Source organism: Diadema antillarum, unplaced genomic scaffold, assembly GCF_040938485.1.
Source record: "Diadema antillarum isolate AM-2024a unplaced genomic scaffold, OU_Dant_1.0 scf00000040, whole genome shotgun sequence".
Lineage (NCBI taxonomy): Eukaryota > Metazoa > Echinodermata > Echinoidea > Diadematoida > Diadematidae > Diadema > Diadema antillarum.
In genome coordinates, this window is record NW_027270929.1 from 1,748,114 (window position 1) to 1,759,809 (window position 11,696).

The window sequence follows — 11,696 nt, forward strand, 5'->3', positions numbered from 1 at the left end:
TTTCTGGCATGCAACTCATCTCTTACTGGTTTTCAACTGGTGTCTTACTGGTATTCAACTGGTCTTTTACTGGTTTCAATGCCTGGCCCAGTGTATACTGTTCCCAAATGGCTGAGTGAAACAATTCGTAAGTCTTGGGGAATGATCGATCCCACAAACAGTTGAAAACCAAAGAGGCCAGTTGAATACCAGTACAGTGAAACCCCGTTATAACGAGTTCGGTGATAACGAAGAACCGCTTAAATAACGAGTTGATCGCGTCGGTCCCGTTTTCCTTTGCGTGTAAACTTATTGCAGAACGATTCGGTTATAACGAGTTCGGTTATAACGAGATTCCGGTTATAACGAGGACAATTTCGTTTCATCATGATAAAGAAAAACATAAGCAATTTGATCGGATATAGCGAGGTTCCATTTCTTGACTTGCCGCTTTCAAACACGCGACAAACGAAACATTGAAAACTGAATTCACGCAATCCATGTCTCTTTCACGTTTTGAAAAGTACCGTTACTTCCATTTTTTTTTAAACCACGCAATAAGACACAGAAATATCTTTCGACGTTATTACTAATTTATGTATTATATCATTCGATTTCTTCCTTTATCAAAAGATACGCGTGCGCGATAGTAGGTCAGACCACACCGCAACGAAAAACATTTCTTGACTTGCCGCTTTCAAACACGCGACAAACGAAACATTGAAAACTGAATTCACGCTATCCATGTCTCTTTCCCGTTTTGGAAAGTACCGTTCCTTCCATGTTTTCTTCTAAACCACGCGATGTGACACAGAAATATCTTCGATGTTCCTACTATATCATTTACTGAAATCATTTGATTTTCTTTATCGAAAGATACGTGTGCGTGACAGTAGGTCAGACCACACCGCAACGGAAAAAAAAAAAACTTTTCATGTAGCGACACTCGTGGCCAAAAATGGAAAATTGGAATGCGTTTGCAACTCATCATTATTCTTTCCTTTTTTAATTCCGACTTCCAGTTGTTTTGCTGGCTAGTAAATATGAGTGTGTATGAAATTATAATACAATGAAGTCATCGCAATCCCGATGGGTGACAGTAGCGTAAAATAGTTGAATAACGCATGTTTATCTACGTAATTGAATAGGTGTTAAGGGGGAAAAATCACTTAACAGTTTGAATAGATCTGAGTTTGTTGTCCCCGCCGAATGAGTTCGAGCAGGGGACTATGGAAACGGGCTCCGTATGTGTGTGTCCGTGTGTCCGTGTGTGCGTCCGTGTGTGATCAAAATGTTCAATTTGCTACTTCTCTGTCATTTATGAGCCAATTTTGATTCTGTTTGCTTTATATGGTAGCACTACATGGGAGCTTTGAAACTGCTACACAGAATTTCAGTTGTGGCCTTTGACCTTGGCCTTTGACCTATATTGTACATTTTGCTACAAAATGCTACTCCTTCGCCATTTCTAACCCGATTTCGATTCCGTTTGCTTTATGTGATGGCACTAGGTGAGGGCTTCAAAATTTCTACACAGAATTTTGACCTTTGACTTCTTTGACCTTTGACCTTGATTTTTAACCTATATTGTACATTTTGCTACAAAATGTTACTTCCGGCGGGGACATATATTACGCACCGCGTAATTTCTACTTTTCCTTGTTTTTTCTCTTCCTTGGCACAAAAGTAAAATTTTGCAAAAATGGACAAGTTCTCATTCATGCGTATGTGCTCTTCCATATAATATAATCACTGATGTGTTGTATATTGTTCGACTATTGTTGAAGCGTTCACTCATTCCACATAAACTATAACTTTTGCCATTACGGTGGAAAACAAAACACAAACAAACAAACAATGTTTTAGATAATGGCATGCAAGTTATCATATCATTTATTCTATCCTTCAGCGAAAAAAGAAAGAAAGAAAAAAAAATATGCGACTTATACAATGACAGTCGCCAGACACAAACCCGAATATGAACTCTTTTCCCTGTTTTTCTGTTGAGTTTTCTTACGAAATATTACGCGTAATGCAAACACGCAATCTCTCAAAATGCCATATCATTTCTCACGAAACACTTAAAAATGCTGCATACCAGCGTCTTGAAAAAAAAAGCAACAACAGAATAATACAGAAGTCCTACATTTTCGCACTATGATTTATATATTGTGTGTCGTACCAATAAAGGATTTCAGCACGTTCTATTTATTTTGCCTAGAAGATGCTGTCCAATGTCTCTCTAGCCGTCGTTTTTCTTAAAGCGCTTTTGAAGAATAATATGCAAGATAAAGTGGTTATGGTGCTTTAGTCGATACCAGCTGAAGTTTCGCTTGATGTATTTAACTTTGTCCGATACGCATAATTATGTTCCTCTAGACTTCCTAGAACCCTGGACGTCAAAGCAGTACAAGTGCACATTGCTATCGAGTATTTGCTTGACAAATTCTCCACCGTTTGACAAAAACGATGGGGCTTGCTGTTCAAACTATTTCTGAGCTGGGTTCCAGATACGGGTCCTGAAACAGTTTAGATATGATCAATCTGCAAACTCAATTATACCTACGTCAGCAGTTAAAATTACAACACGCACACACGCACTCATTCAATATAGTATGTACAAGCTTTCTCACCATCTATTATTTAAATGTTGCCAAAAAAAGTTTTAACAGCTAAGATTTTAATGTCAAGAGAGCTGTGACAACAGCCGAAAGTCCTGAAGTTGGTCCAATCCTACAGCAGAGCTCGGCACTAACCCTTTTTTTTTTTGCCTGATGGCTCGTCCGGACTACTAAAATCTCTTAAATCTGATATTTTGGTGGCCCGAAAAAAAAATGTAGCGGCTCGAAATAAGAGGAAACATAACAATCCACTTTGAATCTTGAGTGCCCAAACGGACCACCAAATGATTGATTTTTTTTTTTTGAAAATTTGGTGGCCGACATCAATTTTCAGTAGCCCCAGGCCACCGCTCATGACGAATCCTGATACTATAGGCATGTGCTCTCATTGTAATTGTCATTATACGCAACAATTGTATGTACATTAATCACCGTCAAGGTGTTATCCCATGAGGATAAAAATCGTGGCCTCGTCGCAAGGATGCACGCTACATTTTCAAGACCCTGTACGTGAGGATGACCCCATAGACGGGGCCGTTTGTCATGTAGACGAAGTCCTCGTGAGAGACCTTCTCGACGAGGCCCTCGTTGGCGAACTTCACCAAACCACTCTTCAGTTTCATGTTTCCTTCTTCATCCTCAAAGACCGGTTTTCTCGTCACGATAACGATGTAACCTCCTGAGTTATAAAGAAAACAGTAAAAGAGTCTTTCCATCATCTTGATTTGATCCTTAAGGTCAAAGAGTATGAAAAAAGCTATCGCTTTGCTTGAAGGGATTGTACAGTTTTGGTTGAGACCTAATTTCAAGTTTCTAATATTTTTTGGTGAGATAATGAGAAACCTCTTATGAAATATGAAAGAACATGTAATTCTATGACGAATTCAACATTTATTTGAAAAAAAAATGGTTTTGAAATGGCTGAGATATCCAAAAAGAGCGATTCTAATGAAGTGTGGGACCCACACTTTATTACGATCGCTTTGTTTTACTTTGTTTTTGGATGTTTCAGTCATTCCAAACCCGATTTTCATCAAATAAACTTTGAATTCCTCTTAAAATGGTATGCTCTGTACTATATCATAAGTGTTTTCTAGGTATCTCGCAAAAAGTTAAAAGCCCAATTCTCATCTCCACCAATACTGTACTATCCCTTTAAGGTTGCTTTCTTCTTTTTTTTCTGACTGTCGTAAGTTTGACTACGCACAAGGAACTTTTGTGAATGTTTTGTTTTTCTATACTCACTGCCTTACGCCTTCTATTTTGTTGATAGAGCCCAGTAGGTTAAGGTAGTTCTCACACAATATATATTTGTCTGTATGTAATATGTCTACATCTATGTAATCATATCTATACATTTGAATAAATTAAGAATATGAATATAACATATATACATATATCTATACATATGAATGAATAAAAAAAATACACTCAGCAAAAAAAAAAAAAGAAAGTAAACACTTTTTCAAGATTATATTTCTCATATAATATTTGGCTAACATTTAATGTATTATGCACCATATTAAAGATAATTTAATTGGCTATCGACCCGGTAGGTCAACAAAAAGGAAAACTTTACGCATGAGTGAACACCTTTGTTTTTCTCTTCCAGGGCACAAAAGTTAAAATTGCAAAACTGAGCAAGTTGTCATTCATGGGTAGGCGCCCTTCCATATAACAATGAGAACAAACAACAAATTTCACACAAAAAGCAACATAAATTAAGTTGCAAAAATAAACCTATGATCTCTATGATATCTTTAAAGCCCCAAAGATCAATGAAGGCTAAAAACAATGGAGGAAAATGAAGAATCTTCTGTCAAATCTAAATTCAAATGAAATAAGAGAAGAAGCAATAATTAACAAAAATGGCAGAAATTTTAGTTTTGCTTTGTTCAAATTAGAAAATTGTCAATAATGTTTGGTTCTTTAATTGGTCTTACGAATTCTTAAAAAATAAAAGAATGAAATTAAAAAAAAAATATGTTCATTTAACCATGTTTATGCATATTACTCCCTATATGATTTTAAGTTTGAGTTGACAAAAAATCCTTATTTTCCACTTTAGTGCCCCACTTTGTTTTTGTTCGAGGTTAGATATATATAAAGAGAAAAAAAAAAACTTATTTTTGCTATTCCATTCATGTCTCTCATTGTGTTAAACTTGTCTTTTGCTGTCATTGTTATCCTGATGGGCATTTGCAAATGAAAGGCAGCATGTCAATTTTTGCAATTTTTACTTTTGTGCTTTGGAGGACAAAAACGAATGTGTTCACTCATGCGTAAAATTTCCTTTTGTATTAACCTACTAGCTTGATAGGCAATTAAATTACCTTTAATATGGTATATAATACATTGATTTTCATCAAAATCTGCCATGAAAAAATATGAACTCGAAAAAGTGTTTACCTTCTTTTTTTGCTGAGTGTATATATATATATATAGATACACACACAGATACACACACACACACACACACACACATATATATATATATATATATATATACAAAAAAATGAAGAAACAAACATACTACATAATCATGATATGACCATAATTTCGCAAAGGTATTCATATATTCGTTTACCTTTCCTGACCAGTCGAGCCATTTCCGGTATGTGTTTCTCATTCAGGTGATTTGGAAGGAAACAGCCACAACTCACAGCAAAATCGAAAAAACCTGCAATAAAGACAAAAAAAAAAAAATATTCCATTAGACATTCATGATCAATTCGACAAATATTAGTACTATCAAACTGAAATCATCTCTACTTGAATTCTAAGTTATGATATCTGTTTATTACACATGTGCTGATCATGACCCCCCCTCTTCTCTCTCTCTCTCTCTTGTATATATATTATATATATATATATATATATATATATATATACATATATATACACAAAGATAGGGAAAACTGATATATAATAAATAATAAATATATTAAACAAAGAATTGCTGAACAGTTTTCAAATAACAAATAGTGAAATTGCTCAAAGTTTTCACTATATATATATATATATATATATCAATATAGATATATAGATATATTTTTCTATCATACATTATGATTGCAATTATGATTATAATGAGGAGAGATTATAATAATTGTTATTAGTACAATTATTATTATCTTTCATTACACCATCATCCCTACTATCACTGTATTCATTTGATGTAAACTTATGATGGAAAATCGGTGAAAGTATTTACTCTTTTTCTTTTCTTTTTTTTTTGGTGGGGAGGGGGAATGTTATCTTTTCTTCAGAACAACATTTTTCTTTTCGGCTGCTCACTCACCGTCCTGATATTTCAAAGGAGTTTCTGAACCGAATACGCCCGCTACGAGATCCGTATAGAGATCAAGATCATTTGCTATCTTCAGGCAGTCGGCGGATAGGTCCACTCCGTACAAACTGGTGTATCCCAGCTTAGCCATCTGTAATAAACGTGAATGGTGCATCGCTCAAAATATGGCTCATATTTTCGACAAAAACTGACGTAAACATTGATTACAGGATGGATCTCATGTATTACATTTTAGGAATGCTTACGATAAACATTTTATCAATTTTTGTTTCATATGAACGCAAGAAAATTCCAAACAGATACAGGAATTGTCTCTTCTTGCACTTTACTGAAAAAGTAATGTCTTTGAAGTTAATCGGTTTAGGGATTCGGACAATGTTATGGGTAGTAATGGTGACTTGTAGCAGCTGATTGCTGTTGCGAAGTTAAGTATCATTAATCTTAAGTATACACGGAGTCCATTTCTGCAGTAATAACCTCCTTAATGCCGTGATATGGCCGAATACATTATGGTTGAATGAATCTGGTTGGGGAGAGTATTATTCACCCTTCGAGTAGAGATGTTATATTACACTTGGACCTGTACCCTGCTTTATGAAGAGTTAAAATTGATTATACACATAGTTGATTTCAACTGCAAGTCTATGGCAGCCTGTGTGGTTGGAAATTCAGTCTTTTGATAAAACGGGGCCCTGGTCTCATACCAAATGAAGGAAAACTGCTTCGACAAGTATTTCTGTTTGAATTCGTGTACAAGGATACATTCTCCTCTCTCCCATTGAATTTAAAGAGAGAGAGAGAGAGAGGGAGAGAGAGAGAGAGAGAGAGCGAAATGGAAACAGTCGAGGGAGTGAGCTCCATTAAGGCTCCAGCAAAAGCATACATTTTAGCTGCCACACACCAAGAGCTGTAACACAATTGCCTCTAATAGTTTCTCTTAAATGTTGGCTTAATCTTGTGATGATGGTGATGATGATGATGGTGATGATGGTGATAATGATGATGATGAGGAGGAGGATAATGATGACGATGAAACAAGTAAAACAGCCTTTATAATATAGGGCCATAGTCCATCTGTAGCAACATTCAAAGACGCCCTTGTGAATGTCTTAGTTAAAGAAAATATAATTCTTGTAGAGTATCATGTCATTTAAAATCTGAATAAAAGTCCCAAAACCAATGTACCTGTATTCCACCTTGCCCCGTACCGCAGCCAACGTCCAGGATTCGAGCCTTAGTGTTGGAGTCTACCTCAGCAATCTTCTTCGCCATTGCTTCGTGACCTCTGTAACCGGTAGCCATTAGCAACTGCAAATCATTTAAAAACAACATAAACGTGAAATGACAACCTTGTCAAAGAAATTCAAATAAGGAGACACTTACCTACAATACTGTGTCAGCAAAGTACTTTGCTGTGCAAAATGATGTCGATTAAGTGTACTCAAATTAATGCACATTAGCTAGAAGAAACTGCCACTTTTAAAATGCTACATGTCTTTTTCTTGCTGTTGCTGTACCGTCCTTTCTTACTGATATCTGTCAATAAGCAGATCAAAATCGATTCATTTCATTTGGGTCATCAAAGTGATATCATATAGTGCATATATGCGTAAGTATGTTTCAAAGTAGTGCATTGTATTTGCTCAGTCCTTCAACACCAACGTTACATTTTTCTGGACTTATCTATTTATTTATTTATTTTTTATTTATTTTTTTTATTTTTTTGGTGATAAATGATGCGTGCTTTGGTCTCCAGTCCATCATCTCAAAAATAAGATAGCAGTAATCGTGATTTTCTTGTGTGACTGTCTTGACTGACCTTCCATGCAATTTTTTTTTTCCTTCCTTTTCTCTCTTATCTGTATTACAGGAGACACTTCAGAGGCGAAAGGAACTTTTTCAAACTGAAGTAGTGTGATTAGATAAACTGATAATTAGGCTAGCTCCTTCACGCAAAATCAGCTAGTATATCAAATAGACTATAATGCATTATTGGTTGCATAGCCTTCAAATGAGCAACCTCTATATAATACGTGTATATGCAAAGGAAAATAAGAGAATCGCCAAACGAATGAGGATAACTCATTATCGACACTTCAAGAAGAATGTCGCCGAAGTTCGTTAACACTGCCAGCAACCGATTCAAACTCTCGCTGATCCGATCTGTGCTTAACAACTAAATTAGTAGATCTGAAATGGTATGATACTCATCGAACCCGGAATGGAGACTACTCAATATCTCCTGCCCTGTCAAGCCACTGTGTGTTACATTTCAAATTGATATAATGTTCTCGATTGTTTTTTCTTTAAATAAGAGCCGGAATCTCTATCTCAAAAATGAAAGAAAGAATGAAATTACATTGAAGTGATAGTTTATTTCGACTTCTAAGTTTGAAAAGCGTTTTTAACATCAGTTGTCCATCACCAGCCATGTCATCTTTCTTGGAGTAACAGCAACTGAACTTTATTCCTCCCCTCGAACGCCAAAGTCAGCCCGCAGAGCCTCGAAACTTCCTCTTCCCAAGTGGGCTGAACGCGTGACACTAATTTACATGAATTTTAATGCATTAATATTCATAACAGTGTTCATTTACCGTGTCGTAGTCGTTCGCGATATCGTTATAAGCAGCGGTCATGTCATCTTCGTTGTTGTTGTTCATAAGACCTTTCATGGCTTTGAAGCCCTTCATCTGCTCTTCGTCTTTGCAGTTCGGGAAATGTGTCTGTGCTTTTTTTTTCGCGACGGACAGGGTGAAAGAAAACAGTATGTCAGTAAAGATCTTTACAATCATTAATGATTAATTCAGTTTCGAAGTTATTAGTTGAATCGCAATTAAATATTTTCTCTTCCTGCGTCTAAATGATCAACAATAAGGTCTACTTTATCCAGGCTAGCCTGTTCAGTGTAGTCACTGCTCTACCAGAGAGAGCCCTGTCATTATTAGTACCATAGCCATACTAGCATTGCTCGGTACCTATTTATACTTCTGGGTAAAAAAGGACATGGTGGGTAAAACATCTTGTTCAAGGACGTAAGCACTGGGTAGGAATCGAAATCGGGTCCTCCGACTGGGAGTCGGGAGTCTTATCCACTATGCCACAGCGCCCCCACTATGATATGCTTGTCCTCGAACTACGAATGGGACCACTAAACCTCTGTGTTCTGATATCTTACATTTTATATTGATGTTCTCTTCTTCATCTTCTTCTTCTTTTTCTTCAAGAAAGGACCGATATCTCTCTCGCGCTTTATCTCTCTCTCTCAAAAATGAAATTACATTTCAGGAATCTATAGACCAGACTTACTCGGTTTAGATCTGATAAATGTCACTTAAATTTGTTCGTTGCTTGGTAGAGAAATAATGCTTTCTACGTAGATAAGAGCCGCTGAAAGGCGTATTGTCTCAAGAAAGAACCAGAGAGTCACTTACCCATGGTTTTTAAATGGAACGCGCAATGAAGCTGGGAAAAAGCGCTTAAAATCCCGGAAAAAACTACTGCCGAGAGGAGTTGTCAACGTACTGCGAGGCCTTCTGTCGACAAGTGACACTGACTGATCCACTGGGGTGTCTTAAGTAGACTCCAAAGTTGGATAAAGAGTGACCGACATGTCTATCGCGGACAAATAGAACATCTTACGTAAGACGATTATGTTTGTGCAGTTGAATAGGAGTGGAATCTCTTTGCAATTTGTGCAAATCCATGCCTCAGGTTTATACCGCATGACAAATGAATAACGAGTATTATTTGTCTTGCTTTGACGTTCCATGCTCCAAGCCGGTCTTCCATAGTGTGAACATGTTGACAATAAACAAAAAAAAAAAAAAAAAAAAAAAAACGCAGAGATTTTCTTTATTCTAAATGTTTGAAATCCTTTGTACCCATGCTCCGCGCCGCGGTGAAGTTATGTGCTCCATCACAATGTGTTGGAGATAATTTGCTTTGATAAATGAATACAGCACTTCTGTTTTTAAAATATTTTGTTTTATGACAACAAACCCAGCGTGAGCAGCTGCTCTTCCCTGTCCTTTTCAATATTTTCGGCATCATTTACTCAATGTGCAGAGAACAGGAAGCGCAAAAAATAATTATTCAATAAAAGAAAAAAAATCGAGTTTTGTTACAGTGTTAAATGCTACTTAACAAGTAGAAACACGCATTAGCCAAAGACTTATTCCGGAAGATTTAACATTCAGTGTTATCCCTGGCGAACACAATACTCCTCGAATACGTGCAAAATTATGTCAAATTTCTGTGAGATCATAATAGACCTTTTTTTTTTCAGTCCTGATAATACATTAGTAACGAGAAAATTTGGGGAAAAAAACTGGAAGGACTTTATCCGTACCTTGTGACCTCCAAGTTCCATACAGGATTTCAAAATTCATCTTCGATTCAACTTAAAATTGTGAAAATCAAGAACCTCTTCTTTGGTATCCAAATCCAAACTCTATGGAAAAATCAACTTGGAGCTAGAGATATGCTGAGCATTCAATTGTCATATCAAAGAACTGACATACGCATAAATTACGAAGAGATTCCACTCCTCTTAATACGTCCCTCTTCGATCATCACGAATTTGCTTATACCACTGCCTGGTGGTCATTATCATGGAATGCTGTTACGAATAAAGTGGAAAAGTTTGGCTTGTAGAAAGTTAATGGAATGCTGTTATGAATAAAGTGGAAAAGTTTGGTTTGTAGGAAGTTAACATCACTTTTGCAATACTATATATAGTATCTCAAAAGTTGTGGCATTGTGCGAGAGCCTTGTGATGAGCAATGTACACCCATACCGTGGCGGATCCAAGGGTAGCACACCGGGCACCCTCTTTATTTTTTTAAACAAAAGAAATAAAAGAAAAGAATTGGGGGAGGGGTGGGTGCACCCTCCCCCTTTCATTTTGTAAAGGTGCCCCCTTTTTACGTAATTCCTGGATCTGCCCCTACTATGTAGTAATGCCAAGGTGCATAATGTTATTATTGTACTCATCTTTCGCTTGTTGCGACTTCACAAGAGGAGAGAGAAGATCTGGTTGATCTTTAGAAGGCAGAGCTTGGCATAGTAAAGTAAAATAAGTTAAGAAATGATATGGCACACATTTAGGTTTAGCAATTAACGATTTTGTGACGTCTAGACAACAACAGAAGTCATGATGTATTTTCAACTTAGTCACCTTGTATGCATATTAACGGCATAAATCGATACACTCATCGGATGCCCAGACTTACTTAATTGCGCCAAGACACTAATTCATCCCGATTATTCAAAAGCTACTTTCCGTGTTTGTGATAAAAAAAGTAACTTTCATCATTCACAAAGGAAACACATTGATATCGTATATGTATTCAAGTAATTTGTCCACCTTACCTGTGTCTATATGCGACTAAACGAATCTGAATATAAGTAAGTCCAGACGGATAACACACGCTTGTCGAGAGGAAGAGAGAAAAAAAACTGGGGAAATTGGCATATATTATGCATTGAACCTTGCCAGTAGAACAATGACTGAAATGCCGCATCGATTATGACGTTGGTATCGACAATTATGACGACGACGATAACGATGACGACGACGACGACGACGACGATGATGATGATGGAAATGGTTTAAAATAGCCGTGGTGGCTGTGGAATTTATTATTTTTCGTGATACTTAGAGTGACATTAAGCGGTAGAGCGACGGTGATAATGATGATGGTTACCATGCAGATTGTAACTGAGTTTTATGTGATGATAACTTTGATATCGATGTTGATGATAATGATATTGGGGTATAAAGCTAT

At 36.6% G+C, this 11,696-nt stretch overlaps 1 protein-coding gene across 1 annotated transcript; it reads right to left on the minus strand.

The window, feature by feature from the left end:
• Positions 1–3,088: 3,088 nt before the first annotated feature.
• Positions 3,089–8,600, minus strand: LOC139711408 (methyltransferase-like protein 27). Its single transcript, XM_071623294.1, has 5 exons — positions 8,505–8,600; positions 7,096–7,218; positions 5,902–6,040; positions 5,188–5,280; positions 3,089–3,279 (listed from the first exon to the last, which is right to left on the minus strand). Exons 1-5 carry the CDS (start codon positions 8,598–8,600, stop codon positions 3,089–3,091), a joined length of 642 nt encoding a protein of 213 aa, XP_071479395.1.
• Positions 8,601–11,696: the final 3,096 nt, after the last annotated feature.

Coding starts and splice junctions, on each gene's coding strand:
- LOC139711408 (XM_071623294.1), bottom strand. CDS start 8,600: ATGAAGGGCTTCAAAGCCATGAAAGGTCTTATGAACAACAACAACGAA. Junction 7,219..8,504: donor TCGCGAACGACTACGACACG/GTAAATGAACAC, acceptor AATGATTTGCAG/TTGCTAATGGCTACCGGTTA. Junction 3,280..5,187: donor GGCTCGACTGGTCAGGAAAG/GTAAACGAATAT, acceptor TTTATAACTCAG/GAGGTTACATCGTTATCGTG.